Below are 18,554 nucleotides of genomic sequence, written 5' to 3' on the forward strand. Positions count from 1 at the left end.
GGTCACTGGGCACCAGAGGCCACGAAGCCAGGCCCGCAAGCAGGCCCGCCCTCCCGCCATGAATGGCTTCTGAGGCTGAAGCCACACTCCAGCCGGGACGCACGTCTGCAGGGGAGGGGGATCCTGCTCCTTGCTCTACCTCACCCCTGCCCCAGGACCACCCAACCGGGCCTAGCTCGGACTGAGGGCTTGCCCGGGGGTGTGTGGCACGGGGGCCCCCGCCCCCTCCTTCTGCAGCGGGGGAGTGCTGCTTGTGGGTGGGGGCTTCGCTCCCCTGCTTGGACCTGGGGTGGGGGAGTGGGGGGTGGGGCCCACCACCGCAGCAATGACCCGGGCCATGGGATGTTGCGAGCTCTCCTCTACGGATTTCGGGGCTCCCCGTTCAGTACACGGGGGCTCTCAGAGGGGTGACAGAGGCTCTCCCATGGTGCAACGGCCCCATTGGGGTGATGAAAACTTGTGGGGTTCTCTGCAGGGTGATGGGGCTCTGCAGAGGTGATGAGGGGCTCTCTGCAGGGGTGATGGGGGTTCTCTGCAGGGGTGATGAGGGGCTCTCTGCAGGGGTGATGAGGGGCTGTCTGCAGGGGTGATGGGGGTTCTCTGCAGGGGTGATGGGGGCTCTGCAGGGGTGATGGGGGCTTTGCAGGGATGATGGGGTTCTCTGCAGGGTGATGGGTTTCTCTGCAGGGGTCATGGGGGTTCTCTGCAAGGGTGATGGGGGCTCCGCAGGGGTGATGAGGGGCTCTCTGCAGGGGTGATGGGGGTTCTCTGCAGGGGTGATGGGGGCTCTGCAGGGGTGATGGGGGCTCTCTGTGGGGTGACAGAGGCTGTCCCGTGGGGTTTGGGGGCACTGTGCCTTCCCTGCCCCTCCAGCCACGCCACCGAACCACTCGCAGCCTCCTCTGCAGGAGCTGAGCTACCGCCCCTCCTGCCCCCCCACCCCGGGGAGGGGGGAGGCACTCCAGGGGGGAGGGGCGGAAGGCGGGAACTGAGCCCCGTGACGCTGCGCGCGGCATAAATAGCGGCGGCGGCAGCCGGGGCCGCGGACACGTCGAGGGAGCCCAGCCACCGCGCTTCCTCCCCGCGTTCCCGAGGCCGCGCGATGCGCTGAGCGCCCCGGGCTCTGCCAGACCCGACCGACCGACCGGACGCCCGCACCCGCCGCCGCCCCGGGACCCCGCCCCCGTTCAAGGTACGGCGCGCCCCGGGGGGGGGGGGAGGGGGGGGCAGCGGGAGGCGACCCCTTCCTGCGGTCTGCGGCCCGCGCCCCTCCCGCACTGGGCCCTCCCGGGGCCCTTCGCCCCTCCCCAGCCCCCCAGCCCTCCAGCCCCGGCCGCCCGACGTGCGCCCCGGGGCCCCGCTGCTCGCCCCACGCCCGCCCCGCGCCTTCCTTGCAGATGCCCGGCAGCTGCGCGCTCCTGCTCGCCTGGCTGCTCTTCGCCGCGGCCCTTTCGGCCACCCCGGGGCTCGGGTCACCGGTGAGTGCGGGACGCGTCCCCCCCGCTCCGGGGCAGGGGGCGCGGGGGCTGGGCAGCCGCCCGGGAGCGGGGCGGCGGGGGTCCTGCAGCCCAGGGCCGGGGTCCCGCGGGAGCGCTCTCCGCTCCTCCTGGGGGGTTGGTGGGGGGGGCGCCTCTGCCGGCGCACGACCGGCTCCGGGCTAGAAACCGTGAAATCTGGAGGCTGCCAGCAAATCTCATTTCATTCCGTCCAGGAGCGGGCCACCCACACGTGCCCTCCACCTGGCGTCCTCAGTGTGGCTCAGAAGCAAGTTGGGTGCACCGTGGGTTCCGGGCGGTGGCTCTAGAGTGAATTATTTGGTGAAGCCAGCAGTCCTGTTTTCAGGTCGAATGTGGCAGATGTGGGGGCAAAGCAGGGATTTCCTGCAGCCCCGGGAAGCGAATGCGTTTTCCAGATTCCCACATCACGCGTGGAAAGCCTGGTGACCGGCCTTGAATGCGCGTCTCGCCTTAACGCACTGTTGTGTGTGTGCTTGTAAATTCCGTGATGGTCTGAAGCACCCCCGACAGCTTGCCACGGGGGGGTTACCCTGCCAGAAGCTGCCCTGGGGGCTCCCGTGAGCCCCTGCAGCCTGTACCGGCCCCAGCCTGGCCATCTGACCCCCTTTTCTCTCCCCCCCCCCCAAAGGTGAAGGAAAAGAGAGGCTGGACCCTGAACAGCGCCGGCTACCTCCTCGGGCCACGTAAGTGACAGTGCGCGACGCGCTCCGAGGGCTCTGCTCCTCCAACGCCCGGAGCCACTTGTGCTGACCCTGCCCCTGAGATCCGCGAAGCCAGCCACACTGTGATGCTGACTCTCCGGTCTCAGTCAAGGGGAAGTGGGGGCTCCGTGAGGCTGTGAGCAGGAGGGGGGCAGCTGATTCCAGTAGTCGCCGCGTCCACAGTGGCGCCCCTTCCCGCGCCCCGAAAGGCAGCCCCGGCCCGGCCACCAGCCTCCTGCTCTCCCTTTATTTCTGTCCCTCAGCAAATGGGCAGATGCCTGGGGACCTCTGACCCCATCTGCCCCTTCTCTTTGCCTTGCTCTGTCTTGAACCTTGACCCGTCCTGCGGCTTGCGGCCAGGCAGACCCTGGGCACCCTCCCCTTGCCTCGTCCACCGCCCCTTTTCCCTCGGGGCTGCCCCCGCCCCACCCCCAAACCTCACGGGGTGACCAGGGACCTGTGCATCGCTGCGCACAGCCTTGCCAGCCTCCGCTCTGGACATGTGCCCAAGCACCGTTCCTTCTGGAAGCCTCTCCCTCCTCGCCCTCCTGCCCTGCACCCCGATGTTCCCCGGGCTTCCCCAGGTCACAGCCCTTAAAGGCGGACCTTCCCTCGGGGCTCTGTTCTGGGTCCTCTCCTGAGTCCCTGCGCCTCCCTCAACACCCCCATCCCCCCTCAGCGTCACAAAGCACAGGCCGTCTTTGGCACTCAAGCCCTCTCTCTGTCGTGTTTTTGGAAGCCCCGGATGGGAACTCCCAGATGGCCCCAGGACAGTTGAAACACGCTCGCCCCGTGCCCTGCTCCAAACCTGTCCCCTCACCTGCGGGCCCTCCCCAGCCCACTGCCATCACCAGGACCCCTCGTGGCGCCCTGCTCTCTGGGGACGGACGGCCAGCCGTCCCGTGTGGCACAGGGCAGGACTCAGAGTGTTACAGCATGACCAAAATGCCCCCTTGGGAGGCGAGTGGCGAACAGGAAGCAAGCCGAGTGTCAGCTGGGGGCCCGGTGACCCACACGTGAAGGTCTCCCAGGGCATGACCCGGGCCGGCGCTGGTGGGCAGGGGTTTGTACCCGGCTACACGGAGAAGCATGAGATGCCCACAGCCCTCACCCCGGGCCGTAAGTGGAAACGGGTCAGCTGGTCCGAGTCCCGATGTTCCCCCAAGGGACCTGCCGGCCGCAGTCGGCCTCGGTAGCACTTTGCTTTGAAAGCTCAAATCTGGGCGGGTGGCCGATGGCAAGGCACTTGCACCAGCTTGCGGTCGCCCACCAGGGCGCCAGGCCGCCCCGGGCCTTAGCTCTGCGCCGCGAATACTCCAGCCGAACCGTGAGGCCGGGGTGGGGGGCTTGCGCGTGTGGGGAACACACTAGAACCCGGGCGTGTGGCTTCACCCGCGGCCATCAGTTCCCAGAACTTGCCAGGCTGTGGGTGGACTACTACTGAGTGTCCCGTCCTTGACGTGCCTCCGTGGGGACGCGGTGTAGCTTCAGCACCTTCACGATGCCGAGAACCCAGTGGGTCTGGAGGTGCTGGGCCTTCACACGCCCCTCGTGTGGCAGCTGCTTGTGGAGAGGCCAGTGCTCGCTCCGGGCTGTGGGACTCCTGGCAGGAACAGGGGGCAGCAGGCTAGGCCTCCAGCTGGCCCCAGCCCCGAAGAGGACAGCTCTGCGACCTGCGGGCTGCGTGTGTCCCCTCTGTCCGAGTGGCACCTGCAGATTTTAATTATCCTAAAGGAGGGGACGAGGGAAGGCCTTTCACCCTCCCTCCAATCGCTTACGCACTTGCAGTTTCAAATTTGCAGGCAGGGCTGGTTTGGGGACAGCCTTAGATCTTAAAAAGAAACAGAAACAAACCCTCCCCTGTTTATGAACTGCCTTCCGTAGCAAGAAAGGAGGCGAATAACTCGGTTCCCACCAGAGCAACTAGGGAAGAGCCCGCAGGGCGCGCTTAGCTCCTAACCCCACCGTGAGAATACAGACCTCCTGCCGCAGAGGGTTGTCTGATCGCCTGGGGGATGCTTCCGGAAACACAGGCACGGAGAGGACAGAGACGAGCCAGCCGGGGCCACAGGCAGCGTCTCTGGGTGCCCTGGTCTCGGGTCAAAGGCAAGGGCAGGTCCCCGTGCGGTCCTGTCGCTGCAAGTGGGTTGGCCTCGCCTGCGGGACGGACAGACGGGCTCAAAGGGCTCGTTTCCCCGAGCCCTTTGGGACCCTGAGCTCCGTCCCTCGGGAAGCACCTCGTCTCTGTGCTTCTGGCCCGGAGGAAAGGAAGGCCGGTCACCGGAGATCTTTGCTCGTGGTGCCTCAGAATGTTGAAACTGCGTCCGTCAGGAAGATGTGAGTCCTGAGGCAGGACCCTTTTGCCATCAAGGTGGTGTCTCTGTCCGGCTGGGTCACCAGGAGCTGGACATCCAGACCGGCTCGTGGGTGCGCCCCGTTCCGCCAGCGCGGGCCGCGTCCCGGCCGCTGCTGCAGACGGCGGGGCCCTGACCCGGCTCCAGGCGCCACGCGAGGGTCGCCCTGCTTCCCGCGTGTCGTGCCACGAACTCCGGACGGACTCCGGCTCTGGAGGAAGGGGTTCATTTTGTCTTGCTCGGCCTGCTCAGCCCCCGCAGCCTGCCCCCCCGTTGCCCCTTCACCTCCGCTGCCTCGTCGCCCCGAACCAGGCGCCTGGCCCCCCCCCCGCTGGACGCTGGGTCAGGACCTCCTGCTCTCTTCCCGAGTTTCTCAAGGGGTCGCTCTTCTTGCAGCCCCTCGTCTCACACCGCCCAGCGCACACGAGCGCACGCGTGTGCACGCACCCTCAGCCCCCCTGCTTCCCCCTCCCTCTCCCCCTCTGCCGCTGTCCCTGGCTGTCTCTGGCCGCCTGGCTCCAGTCCACCTGCCACAGAGGCCTTTGAAAGATAAGTCTGTTTTCAGGGACATAGGACCCCAGCCCCTGCGGTGTCCCCGAGAGACACTCAGCTCGGGCGCCGGCGCCCCTGGGACCCCCCCCCCCCGGACGCTCCCCTCGCTGCACCTGCGGGCTGTGCGCCCCCCCGCTCCCCTCCTGTCTGGGTGGGCTCCCCCCTCCGGCAGGGTGCCAGCACCTGGGGGAGATCGTGCCTCTGGCCCTGGCACGAGTCCCTAGCTCCACAGAGAATGATCTTCCTGCTTCTATGGTTTCCCTGCCGTGGCTTTATTTTTACCGTGTGTATTAGATTATACGCGGCCAGCGCGTCCTTCTCTGGGGCTGGGGCATGTGTGACTGTAGGGACGACGGTCAGGTGCTTTCCTCTCTGCGAACAGATGCCATTGACAACCACAGATCGTTTCAGGAGAAGCCTGGCCTCACTGGCAAACGGGAGCTCCCGCCCGAAGACGAAGCAAGGCCAGGTGAGCGAGCTGTGGGTCACATCTCGGTCCGCCGCTCCCAGGGCACGCAGGCCCCTTGGCCTTGACCTGGCTCTCCCCCCGCCCCCCCCCCCACCGCCCTACCTCCCCGTGGTGCTGAGCAAGGCCCTGCGGGGCGGGAGGGGTCACGGCCAGTCTGTTGACTTCCAGATGCCCAGGTCTCCGCAGACGGAGAGGTGAGGCGCAGACCACCGTGGGGCAGGTTTTGCAGACGCGGATTCTTTCTGTTTCCTAGGAAGCTTTGCCAGGCCGCTGTCCGAGAATGCTGTTGTGCGCACGATAATTGAGTTCCTGACTTTCTTGCGTCTCAAAGGTATGTGAAATATTACTCATGAAAAAAAATTTTTTTAACGTTTATTTTTGAGAGAGAGAGAGAGAGTGTGTGTGTGTGAGCAGGGGAGGGGCAGAGAGAGAGGGAGACACAGGATCCCAAGCAGGCTCCAGGCTCCAAGCTGTAAGCACAGAGCCTGACTCGGGGCCCGAACTCATGGACTGTGAGATCATGACGTGACCTGAAGTCCGACGCTTAACCGACTGAGCCACCCAGGCGCCCCAAAATATTACCAATTTTAAAGGCCACCTCTTGGAACCCCACACACGTGGAAAACCTGCCAGAAAGGACTCCCGTAGAATTCCCTTGGGGAGTAAGTACCCCCCCCCCCCCCCACATTCCCATCGCCAGTGTTGGTCGGAATTGCTGGTGGTCCCAGCACTGTCCCCGGAGAGGGACCCTCGACAGGAAGCAGGGGAGAGGGAGGCCCCAGGTCCCACCCACTCGGCTGGGGCCACACTTGGTGTCACGGCAGCAACTCCTGTACATTTTAGGGGCCACGGCCCCTTGTAGGCCATCATAAACCGTCTTGTCAGCCCGGTGAATTAGTTCGCCCATGTTTCCGATGCCAGTCTTTCTTTCCGCAGCCTTCCCGTAGGACAGGCTGCCCCTACAGGTCTGATGACCTCCATCCTAGGTCTGGTGTCTTCCGGGGGTACCACATGCCACAAGGCCTCCCTGGGGGCCTCTGCCTTGTGTGGTCGTGCGGGCGACAGTGAGCAGTGACTGCCTTCATCACACAACCCCGGGGGTCACGCTGCTCGCCGGAAGGCGCCAGGACAGAGGACAGAGGTGGCAGTGCCCTGGGAGCCACAGGGGACAGGGACCGGGGACAGCGGGGGACACGGTTGTCACGTTTTGCACTTTACAGTTTGTTGTGAGTTTGGCCAAGACTTGGCCGGGACCAATTCTGGGTCGTGTTTTGGTCTGTGTGCTTTCTGGCTGCGCGGGTGGCCGGGGTTGAAGGGGTTCAAGTGGGTGTGGGAGGGAGGAGGTTAGAGGCCTGCGGCTCCTTCCTGAGAACTGCCCATGGGCAGGGGGACCGTGGAGGACAGGGCCGTCCCAGAACCCAGAACCGAGTTCGCTCTGTCGGAGCCCCGCCGAGCGCGCGGAGAGCTCCTGCCGGAGAACATCTGGTGGTGACTTTTCCAGCAAGGGGCAGACGGACTCTTCCAGGGGCTTCCCGTTCTCTGCTCCGTTACGTTTCGAATTTTGTCACACGCGACTGCATTAGGGGACACCGTTTTTTATTACCCCAACGCAGATTACACACCTTTAAATCATGGTTTAAAAAGTCTGACCATTTCAGATGCATAAGAGGTGTGAGACTTAACGTCGGTAAAGGGTGCGGAGTGGGATGGGGTGTGCCCGATCTCGGGTGTGATCCTGGGAGACCCCCGGGGAGCGGCCGCAGCGGCTCGGACGTGTGGGCTTGGAGCGCCCGCTCTCTCTGGGGCTCTACCCAAGCGCGTTCCTTCTTTGCAGAGGCCGGGGCCCTGGGGTTCCTGCCCGACCTCCCGCCCACAGCCTCCGCAGAAGACTGGAAACAGCCCTGAGGAAGCCCTCGAGAATGTTCCTCCGCACTGTGTCGCTTACGGCCAAACTCGGCCACGACGGATGGTCTTGTGCCAACTTACGTGGGGTGGCCAGTCCTGTCTTCTCTGCCCTGATGCTGTGCCGTGTTATTGCTGTTAAGATTTTTTTTTTCCCGTTTGATAATTATTTTGAGTGGCAAAATAAAAGATAGCAACCGCTTTCGATGGTCATTTCCGTGTGTCTGTCTTGTCACCCCTGCCACCGGGGGGGGAGGGGGGGCGGGGGGGCGTTTAAAAGATAAAGCCTGATTAGAATCCCGTGCGTCAGACAAGAGTTTAAGCCCAAATTCTACCGCCCAGAACGTCCGTGAGACTCCGTTTCTTGTGATGGCGAGGGAACGTGTCCAGGGAACACAGAGTTACCTCCGTTTTCAGCCGAGTACAACATAATTACGCAGGTGGGTCTGTTACCGACACAAACACAAAACAGAACCGAACCCCTGCCCGCAGGGAGCTGGTGCTTTGAGAGGTGGGAACAGAAAGCCTAGGGCACCCCTGAACATGATAGGTGAGGGAATTCTCCGGTGCTGGCGAAGGTCCCGGGTGAGGAGGAGGAGGGAGACCCAGCAGGGCGACGTGGGGTTTGACAACCGTGTTGAAATCACGCAGCCGGGGTACGGAGGTCGGGGTCCTAAAAGTCTTAACTGCCTGACCGGTCAGGAGACGTGTGGGGTTCAGTGCTGTGGGAGGGACAGCTTGTGGGGACAGCACTGCCAGAGAGGCAGGGCGGGGAGGGTCTCTGGGGCAGAAACAAAAAGGTCACACGGAAGGTGACCAAAAGGTCTCGGAAGATCCGAGAAGAAACTGGATGGAGATCCCCAGCCTTTCTGTTACATTAAAAGGCAACTCGGGGCTCTTTAGAGTTTGCCAGAGCAGCTGTGTGGGCACCACCGGGGGGACCCAGGCGGCCCGCAGAGTCTGGAAGCCCACCGCGTCCTTCCGGCTCCCCCGGTGACTGCCACACGCAGCCACGCGTGAGAATTGCCACCTAAAGACGTGCCTGTAGGCCGGTCATCCAAGCCGCACTGGCGGGCACAGAGCCCTCGGGTCCCTCCCGGACTCCGTGAGGCCACCATCCCCCAGACCCCGAAGCTGGGCCCCACGGCTCCTGCCACTTCCACGTGGTTCCACGACCCCGTCAGCCCTTCCCGCCCCTGCACATGCCGGACTTGGACCCAGGTTGTCCTCTCCCAGCTCAGGGCGGGAACACGGCCACCAGGCCATCTCCACGCCGGGCCGGGCCATATCCCCGCCCCTCACTATCCTCCTCCTCCTCCCTCTCTCCCATTCATTTCCCTTTTGTTCTCTCAGACTTGTGCCGGGCTCGTCAGAACCCGGGCCACCAGGCCCGTCTTCAGGGCGTCCGATCCAGGAGAGCTGGGACGGCTGTGATAAGGTCCCCTCCCTAAGGAATGTGGTAAAAAGAGATCGCAAGATAAGGGAAGGCAACCTGACTCTGTGCGTAGGTGACGTCCCTCACGACCCAGTAACAAGAGAGCACCCAATCCGACCGTACGTCTCCACGGTACCCATATATGGGAGACGAGAAAGCAGAAAATGCATAAAAGGCCACACCCCACGGCAGTGTTCGGGGTAGTTTCTCTGAGGTACGAACCCTCTGAGCCTGTGCCGGCAGGAACAAAGTTGCTTCCTGGGAAGGAAAGCCTCGGCGTCAGACTCTCCGTGCGAGAATCCTGCTATGCTTCCGGGGGGCTTGTGTCCGGGATCTGGAGACGGTGCGTTTCCAACCGCTTTGCCACCGGGGTACAAAGCTCGGAGCACCGGGACAGGCAACCTTGCCTGGGGCCAGCGGACCAGTCCGCTTGATCCACAGACTAGCCCTCGCGGGGCGCCGGGGTCAGGACCCCGTGTGTGCGCGATGGAACCCGTGAGGCCCGGGAACCGGCTCCGGGAGCACAGCCTGTCAGACTGGTAAGCACCCGGTTCGTCCGTTCTGGTAGGCCTGCCCCGAGAGGCAGGAGGGGAGCCTGATCACCTCCCAGAGTTGCCTGAGCAGTTCATAAGGAATAAGGAACAAAGCTGCGACTCTGAGCCGCTGGGCGGTGGGTCGGAGTCGCCGTGTGACTGGGAGTGGGGACTTCTCTCTCATTCATTTCCTGGGTCAATGACTATGCTAATTAGAGCCAACTGTCCCTGGTTGGCCTACCTCAAACTTTGTCTCGTAGTTTTCGTGGGTGACAAGTGATGGCTAACTTTGTCCCGTAGTTTTGATGGGTGATGGTTAAGATAGCTTTCAAAGTCTTTGGTAACCTGAAACGGTAAACTTTTGCCTGCGTGATAAATTGGGATTGAGTTCACTGGATACCTAATGAGGTAAGAGGCTAAAGCACTAATTACCAGACGTAGGTTTGTGCTTCTGATTTATTGCAAAAAAGGACTATTTGGGTCTTACAAACGTGCTTCGTGCTTTATGAAGATTTTACTATGGAAAATCTGCTTTGTGCTTAGTTGAGACATCTAGCGTCTAAAAAAAAATAAAATTCTGATGTAACAGTTCACAATTGGTTACTGCTGACCTTTCATTGGAGACTAAGGTTCCTAAGAGTTAAAATTCTGCTAAATGTAATTAAGACTGGTAAAACTAAGGAAAGTAAGTCTGTATGTAAAAAAGTAGGAGATAGGTAAGAAAGATATAAAAAATGAAAATACATTTATTTTTTTCTAATTTTTTTTTCAACGTTTATTTATTTTTGGGACAGAGAGAGACAGAGCATGAACGGGGGAGGGGCAGAGAGAGAGGGAGACACAGAATCGGAAACAGGCTCCAGGCTCCGAGCCATCAGCCCAGAGCCTGACGCGGGGCTCGAACTCACAGACCGCGAGATCGTGACCTGGCTGAAGTCGGACGCTTAACCGACTGCGCCACCCAGGCGCCCCGAAAATACATTTATTTTTGAGAGAGAGTGTGAGCAGGGGAGGGGCAGAGAGAGAGGGAGACGCAGAATCCGAAGCAGGCTCCAGGCTCCGAGCTGTCAGCACAGCGCCTGATGAAAGGCCCCAACTCATGAACTTCGAGATCATGACCTGAGCTGAAGTCGGACACTTAACCGCCTGAGCCCTCCAGGCGTCCCTGAAAATGTATTTTTTGTTGAAGGTAAAAGAAAGTAATTTTGTCCTGAGATGGTTGTTTGGAGTAAAAGGGCTTAGGTAGACATCTGAAAGCAAAGCAAAGTTGTAGAAGGTTTGTGAAGGGAAACCTTTAGAAAGAAATTTTATATGTGGCCAGGATGGACGAAGGTTAAAATGGATTTTAAAAGTACGCTGCTCTAAGATTAAAATTCTGCTTTACTCTCTATTAAAAAGGCAATGTTTTCTTGGATTGTTGGTATGCTTTTGATTTTAAAAACAAAAAGTGAACAAAGGATGTTCCCCCCTTTTGTCTGCCCAAAAAGATGGGGGAAAAATATACGATCTTAACTGAAGGGCAGGACGGCAGGACAGCATGCCCTTTTGAGTTGTTTTACTCAAGCCTTGGTGGAAATTGCCCCTCCTCTGATCTAAAGGTTGGGGAGACGGTGACGTCCTCGCTGCCAGCCTCCAAATGCTCCGTACCTGTGTTCTTTCTAGCACGGGAGTGGATGCCTGGGCCGGATGAGGACTGGATAATGACGTATATAAAGGGCTTTTCCTGGGATACACAGGAGCCATCTTGCAACACTTAGCCCAGTGTCTGCCAATTTGGAAACACCTAGATACTCTAAAATGGATATCCACGTGGCTGGAACGTGTTTATGTGGGCGCTGCTGAAAAAAGGCAAGGGAGTAGACCTCGACTTTGGCCCTTTTAGCCCCTTGACGACCCATTTTATCCTTACAAAAAAACGTGGTGTTCACCAGCCTTTTAAAACATATTTGTAAAGAGGCCAAAATAAAATGACGGTGTCCTTCCACAACCAGGGAAGGCTTACTGGGTCACGGTCAATACCCCCAAAGTCCCACAGGCGGAAAAGGGCGGAATAGGAGAAATCAGGGAGACAAGGTCAGCTCTCGGAGGTAGGGTCGAGCCTGGGTAAGAGCGACTTGCTCCCAGCACCTTCCCGAGACTGACAAAGTTTTTGGCTGCCCGTCGAACAGCCAGCCAAAACTCAGGGCCAGGAGCTGTGGCTTCTCCTGGCCCGCTGCGGCAAATTAAGATAAGGGATGCCTCTTCTCTTTTTCCCTTACAGATGGGCATATTCCCCAGCCAAGGCCAACACTCCTTTGGGATGCGTTCTGAAAAATCGGGCTGATCTTGATCTATAAACTCCGAAGAAAAAGCAACTCATTAATTGTCACGGGGCTGGAGGTCCTGCAGGGAGCTTGCTGGTTCTTACCGGGACCCGGCAGTTCGACCCCAAGATCCTAACTGGGACTACGACCATCTCACTGAGAAATGGTATCGCCCCCGCTTCCAGGCTGGTGCTTTAGGGAAATTAAGGAGGTCTGAGGGTAAGCCCTTAAATTATGCTAAATTAGCCACTGTTTCACAAACACAGAAGGAGAGCCGGATGGCCTTCCTGGAGAGGTTGAGGGAGGCTCTCATTAAATATATCTCCCCTGACACCCCTGAGGCTGAGATGATTTTAAAGGACACATTTGTCACTCAGTTGGCCCCAGATATTCAGAGGAAGCTGCAAACAGGGGCAGTTGGTCTGGAAGGGACCCAGGAGGAGCTCTTACGAGCTGCCAGTCGGGCACATTACAACCGAGATTAAAAACAAACAAACAAAACCAGTAAGCGGGCCATAAGAAAAGTCTGAGGCCTTAGTCGTGGCCTCACGCGCTATGTCAGACCAGACTTCCCGAGGTCCTGGCCCCAAATGCCACCCACTTACGTGGCCAGTCTCACTGGAAACGAGACTGCCCTCAGAAGTGGGGACAACAGAAGTCAAAGCCCCACCAGCCATGCCCCTTGTGTGGAGACAGTCACTGGAGGTCTGAATGCCCTCGGGGACCTCTATCTGCGAGGGCTCAGATAACCAGTGTCCCTGGCAGGGGACTGATGGGGGCCCGGGGCTCTTCGGGGTGGCTCGACTGCCTATCGGAAGCCCGGAGCCTCGGGTCACTCTGGAAAACTCAGGTAACTAAAAGTCCGGTTCATTTCCTTCTTGGTCCCGGGGCCACCTTCTCTGTCCTCCCTTCCACTCCAGGCCAACCCTCCAAATGCAGTATGACGATGAGGCGCGTCTCCGGGAAACTCATAACTACATTCTTCTCTCGGCCCCTGGGATGCATACGGGGAAAACTAATTTTTTTCTCATTCTTTCTCGATAAGACCAGAGAGCCTTACTCCCTCGCTAGAAAGGGACATTATAACTAAATTGGAGACAATGGAGCTACTAACTCCAGGACAGATAAACAATTATGTGAGTTTTGGGGGAATTACCGGATATTGTAGGCTGGAGACATCAGGGTTCAGAGAACAGCTTGCCCGCCGTATCAATTATTAAAGGAGACTCCATCCCACCCCCCCTCCCAAGGAAATCAGCCGGGGTCTGCCTCGTGGACACTGCCTCCTGCCCTCGGGATGGTTACCGACAGAGCCGGGCAACGACCATCACCGGACTCACAGATCCGGAAGAGCATTCAAGGCCTGCATCAGGCCTTTCGTTCAGGGAGAGAGAAAACTCGCCAAGTGGCCCAAAGGATGTTTCCTGGGAAAAACTTGTCAAGGACCGTTCGGCACGTAGTATCAGCCTGTGAAGTAGGTCTTAGAAACAACCTCTCAACCACAGGCCGGCAGTCAAAGAATTGGAGGCTATCGGGAAAGATCAGCAATTGGATTTCGCCCCTATGCCCAGGTCAAAGGGGTTTCAACATGTGTTGGGATGGGCTGATACTCTTACTGACTGGGTGGAGGCCTTCCCCTGCAAGGCAGAAAAGGCGCAAGAAATAACACAAGGTCTGCTGTAGAAAATAACAGCCGGGTTTGGCTTACCCCAAAATTTACCAGTTAACCATGGTAAACGGCTGCCGTTACGACTCTTTTGTCCAGTAGGACTCCGGGCTTACTGCGCCTCCGTTACCCGGGTTATGAGAGGGTCCCTGACATACGTTGTTTCAATATAACCGGTAACTGTCGCAGAGTCTTAGGACTGATGGATGACATTCGGGCATCATTCGGGGATCTAAATGAGATCGGCGATCTAACCCTAAGGCAACAGATGCGGGCCTCGGCTCTGCCCTAACCACCTTACACCATTGGGTCAGGGAGCGATTACCTGTGAGTCCGACCACAGATGCTCACCCCTTTAAACCAGGAGATGCTGTATGGGTGGCGGGGTGGAAGGTCCAACCCCTGAACCCCTCTGGAGGGGCCCGTTCACCGTCATTTTGTCCACCCCTCCTGCCGTAAAGGTAGACGAGGTGGATCCCTGGCTTCACCGCGGCAGAGTGAGGCCGGCATCTCGAAACTGGGAGTCCCTTCCTGATCCATCGACGCCGCGAAAGCTGACCACACGGAAGAAGCAATCCGCCGCTCCAGAGGCTCTGGGAGACCGCAGCCCCGCTTCAGTCATTCTGGAAGCTGACTGATCTACGCACGGCAGAAGCTTGAGGAATCACGGTCCAATGAAACAAAAGACTGTCCTTTTTTTTTTTTATTTTTTTTAACTTTTTTTAATTTTATTTTTGAGACAGAGAGAGACAGAGCATGAATGGGGGAGGGTCAGAGAGAGGGAGACACAGAATCTGAAGCAGGCTCCGGGCTCCGAGCTGTCAGCACAGAGCCCGACACGGGGCTGGAACTCACGAACCATGAGCTCATGACCTGAGCCGAAGTCGGACGCTCAACCGCCGGAGCCACCCAGGCGCCCCAAGGGAGAGGTTTCTGTTAGCACTCACCTTCCCTTGGTGGATAGGATGCTTCGTTGGTAGCAACACGGGGGATCGATGGCCATGGGAGGCTAGAGAATTCGATCCCTGCGAACCTTATAGCGGAACAGAATACCCCAGTCCTACGACCGGGGTTTGGTTCCTCAAAACCTCAATCGAATTGGAAAAAAAAATGCCTTGCCCGGTGGGGAAGGAAGTTCACGTCTCTGTTGGAAACTTAACACAGCTAGGCCAAAGATTTGATAACTCAACCACCCGGGAAACCCAAAGGTGGGGGGACCCCCAGATCACCTTGAGCCAGAGCCCCACCCCTCGTCTAACTTTTCTCATCTCCGAGAGGCCTGGGACGATGTCGACACGCCGTCGAATGGCGGGCCCCAGGTGGACTGTTCTGGGTATGTGGGAGGACAGCCTGTATGGTACTTCCCGCAGGCTGGTCAGGGTCATGGGTGTGCCGGGGACCATCCATCCATCTTTCTTCCTGCTCCCACTTGCCAGAGGGGAACGTTTGGGGGGTCCACGTGTAGGGGGACAGGGAGACTCAAAGGAAACGAAGTGCCCCACAAGCTGGCAACTGGACAGGTAACGCGTGGCCTCCCCAGCCTAGAACCCAATATTATGGCCCTGCCGCCTGGGCAGAGGACGGTCCTGGGGCCACCACATACTCCTTTACGTGCTAACCCGCATAATCAGGCTGCAGGCAGTTGTAGAAATAAGCAGTGAAACCGCCAGAGCTCTTCCCTTACTAGCCAAGCAGCAACGCCATCTATCGAAATCGCTCGGCCTTAGATCACCTGCTTGCTTTGGAGGGAGGAGTCGGCAGAAAGTTTAACCTGAGCCACTGCTGCCTACAGATGAGGAAGGAAGAGTCACAGAGGAGATCACCGATGGAATGAGAAAGGTTGCTCATGTCCCACTCTGGACCTGGGACGGCCGGGGCCCCGGAGAGTTATTCGGAGGATGGTTTTCAACTCTCGGGAGATTCAAAACCCTCATGGGAATTATCCTCCTGATGTGGGGAGCTTGCTTAATCCTAGCTTGCCCAGCGCCCCTGTATACGGTCCGTCTCCAGTCTCATTGAGACAATGGTCTAAAGGAAAACGGCCACGCATGTGATGTTCTGGAAATAGAAACCTCTAAACCAAGATGATGCTCTTGGACCCAAACTAGGGGGGTCGGAGCATCAAAGGGGCGGATGTGATAGAGCCCCTTCCTAAGGAGCGTGATGAGAAAAGACCTCAAGATAAGGAAGGGCAACCTGGCTATGTGCATCCGTGACATCCCGCACGACCCCGCAACTTGAGACCCATATATGGGAGACAAGGAAGTAGAAGACGCATAAAAGACTACACCACGCGGGGTTCGGGGCTCAGTTTTTTGGGTACAAACCCTCCGAGCCTGTGCCGGCACAAACGAAGTTGCTTCCTGGGAAGAAAGGCCTTGACTCCGTGTCACGACTCTGTGTGACAGAGTCCTGCTCCAGGGCCAGAACCTGGTGATTTGGCTGCGGCCGGCCAGGGACCACACCTGTCGACTTCCCCCAGGGAGGGACTGAGAGAGGTTGTGGTGTCGCTGGTCTGCCCAAAGCCTTGCTCTTGAGGACCCTGGAAAAGGAAGAAGGGGAGAGGTGGCGGGGGGGGGGGGATGCTAAGGGAGTCCTAGTGCAGGAGCAGAGCCTCAGAAAGACCAAAAGAATGGAAGCCATCACTCTAACGTGCAGCCCATGAACTTATTTATTTTTTTTTTCAACGTTTATTTATTTTTGGGACAGAGAGAGACAGAGCATGAACGGGGGAGGGGCAGAGAGAGAGGGAGACACAGAATCGGAAACACGCTCCAGGCTCCGAGCCATCAGCCCAGAGCCTGACACGGGGCTCGAACTCCCGGACCACGAGATCGTGACGTGGCTGAAGTCGGACGCTTTAACCGACTACGCCACCCAGGCGCCCCCCATGAACTTATTTTTAATACGCTGTTAAACAAGAGGTTCCGTGCTCCACTTTGCAGTCTGGATTTTACCCCATTTTATTCACGAAACAAACTAAGAAGGCCTCTGCTCCAACCTGTAAGGAAAAGTTTGCTGATTTCCGCTTTCAGGAAGACAGAGCGGACATACTTCTGTCTCGTCCTCTTGCTAAGTACAACAAAAAGCCCTGGGCATTCTGTATAAACCAAACTAAGACTCTGAAAAGGTCAAGAAGAAGGCAGACCTCGGGCCCCCAGGATAAGACAGTGGTGAGTTCTGGGTTTTCTGTCTTCTCAACAGAGGAAAGGCGCTGACTCTGTCCAAGTTGACGTGTAGGTTAACACAATTCCTATCAAGGAAGAGGAGGAAAAGGCAAGCAAAAGGCTGGGAGAAAATCTTTGCGAACCACCCGTCCCATCAAGGGGTCCATCCCGCCGACAGCATGTTTCCCTGAAGCATATAAAGGACTCTCCAAACCCAACAGTAAAGAAAACAAAAAATCCGATTTTAAAAATGGGCAACGTACACGAACAGACACGTCACTGAAGATGATACACAGATGGAAAACAAACACAGGAAAAGACGTTCAACATTAGTCAGCGGGGGGGGGGGGGGGGGGGGATGAAAATGAAAACCACGATGAGATTCCACGAAACATGTATCAGGACGGCCAAAATTAAAAAGCGGCGGTTACCGCCAAATGGTGGCAAAGGCGCAGGCAAAGTGGATCGCCCGCCCCCTGCCGGCGGGACCGTGAAATGGCACAGCCACTGTGGAAGACGCCTTGGCAGTTTCTCTACAAAGGAAACACGTGGCTACCAGTCAGCCCAGCAAGGACACTCCTGTGCATTTCATCCAGACGAGGGAAAACTCACCTTCACACGAGACTTGCACACAGCCGGCACAGGCATTCGCGGTAGCTTTATTCATCACAGCAAAAAGCCGGAACCAGCCCAGATGCCCCTCGGCGGGCAAACGGTTAAACCCCCATCCATCCACACCACACACCCAACCCTCGGCAAGAAAAAGTAACAGGCTGCTGAGACGTGCACCAACCCAGATGAATCTCCAGAGAACTCTTCCGAGTGAAACCGAATCCTAGAAAGTTACATACTATATGATCCCATTTATACAGCGTTCCTGAAATGGGGTAGAAAGGGGGTGGGGGAAAGGGGGACAACGGGCGTGGCTCTAAAGGGTGACCTGGGGACCCTCGAGGAGGTGGAAACGCTCTGTATCTTGGCTGTGTCCATGTCAGCACCCTGGTCGTGATATCCTGCAAGACGTTACCGTTAGGGAAAACTTGACAAAGGCTACCTGGCATCTGTCTGCATCATTTCTTACAAATACCTGTGAATCTACAATTACCTCGAAATGAAAAGTTTAGTTTTTTTAAGCTACTGAAATACACGTATTTAGGGCCCTAATATGTTCACAAGTGAATTCTACCAAACATTTAAAGAAAAAATTATTCCAACTCTTTACAATCTCTTCCCAGAGATAGGAGCAGAGGAAATACATCCTAACTCATTCTATGAGGCTGGTATTACCCTAATACCAAAACCAGAGGCATTACAGGAAAACTACAGACCAGGATCTCTCATAACCATAGACGTAAAATCCTCAACAAAACATTAGCAAATCAAACCCAATAACACGGAAAAAGGAAATATCCAACACAATATTCAAGGAAAAGAACAAAGCTGAAGGACTGACACTCCCTGACTCCAAGATTTACCACAAAGCTACGGTGCTCGGGACAGTGTGGTGTCGGCAAAAGAAAGTAGACCGATGGGATAGAATAGAGAGCCCAGAAATAGACCCACCTGTATACTGTTAACTGCTCTTTGACCAAGAAGCAAAGGCAACATGATGGAGAAAAGAGAGGCTTTTCAAGAAACGCTGGTGGAACAGCTGGACGTCCACATGCAAAGAAAGCAATCTAGACACAGATCTTCCACTCGTCACAAAAATTAGCCCGAAGCAGACCTCACACATGAATGTGAAACGCAAAACTGGAAAGCTATTAGATAATGTCGAAAATCTAGATGACTTTGAGTATGGCGATGACTTTTTATTTTATTTTTTAAAATTTTTTTTAACGTTTATTTATTCTTGAGACAGAGAGAGACAGAGCATGAACGGGGGAGGGGCAGAGAGAGAGAGGGAGACACAGAATCAGAAGCAGGCTCCAGGCTCCAAGCCATCAGCCCAGAGC

General features: G+C 57.3%; 2 protein-coding genes across 11 annotated transcripts in view; one reads left to right on the forward strand and one right to left on the reverse strand.

Moving 5' to 3' along the window:
• The first annotated feature begins 1,022 nt into the window (after positions 1-1,022).
• Positions 1,023-7,708, forward strand: GAL (galanin and GMAP prepropeptide). 2 transcript variants are annotated; one of them, XM_045039663.1, is made up of 7 exons: positions 1,023-1,192; positions 1,398-1,478; positions 2,146-2,200; positions 5,507-5,593; positions 5,847-5,924; positions 6,187-6,255; positions 7,428-7,708. In XM_045039663.1, exons 2-7 carry the CDS (start codon positions 1,398-1,400, stop codon positions 7,496-7,498), a joined length of 441 nt encoding a protein of 146 aa, XP_044895598.1. In that variant the 5' UTR covers positions 1,023-1,192; the 3' UTR covers positions 7,499-7,708. The 2 variants fall into 2 exon arrangements, with proteins under 2 accessions (XP_044895598.1, XP_023095935.2); XM_023240167.2 differs by lacking the exon at positions 6,187-6,255 and having other exon boundaries at positions 1,032-1,192.
• Positions 7,709-14,290: 6,582 nt separating this feature from the next.
• TESMIN (testis expressed metallothionein like protein) overlaps positions 14,291-18,554 on the reverse strand; it is a 43,605-nt gene continuing 39,341 nt past the window's right edge. For 4 of the 9 annotated variants that reach the window (XM_045039666.1, XM_045039665.1, XM_045039668.1 and 1 more), the window contains exon 11: positions 14,296-15,974. In XM_045039666.1, the coding sequence (XP_044895601.1) occupies positions 15,740-15,974 (235 nt within the window). In that variant the 3' untranslated portion in view covers positions 14,296-15,739. Of the gene's footprint in view, positions 15,975-16,226; positions 16,686-18,554 lie in introns of those variants that run through there. The other 5 variants (XM_019812806.3, XM_045039671.1, XM_019812808.3 and 2 more) reach the window with 5 other exon arrangements.

The sequence above is a fragment of the Felis catus genome, chromosome D1 (genome assembly GCF_018350175.1).
Source record: "Felis catus isolate Fca126 chromosome D1, F.catus_Fca126_mat1.0, whole genome shotgun sequence".
Lineage (NCBI taxonomy): Eukaryota > Metazoa > Chordata > Mammalia > Carnivora > Felidae > Felis > Felis catus.

Bases quoted from the DNA above. Each gene is read 5' to 3' on its own strand.
- GAL (XM_045039663.1), top strand. From the start codon at position 1,398: ATGCCCGGCAGCTGCGCGCTCCTGCTCGCCTGGCTGCTCTTCGCCGCG. The intron at 2,201-5,506 runs GTAAGTGACAGT...CTCTGCGAACAG, and splicing joins CGGCTACCTCCTCGGGCCAC to ATGCCATTGACAACCACAGA. The intron at 5,594-5,846 runs GTGAGCGAGCTG...TCTGTTTCCTAG, and splicing joins CGAAGACGAAGCAAGGCCAG to GAAGCTTTGCCAGGCCGCTG.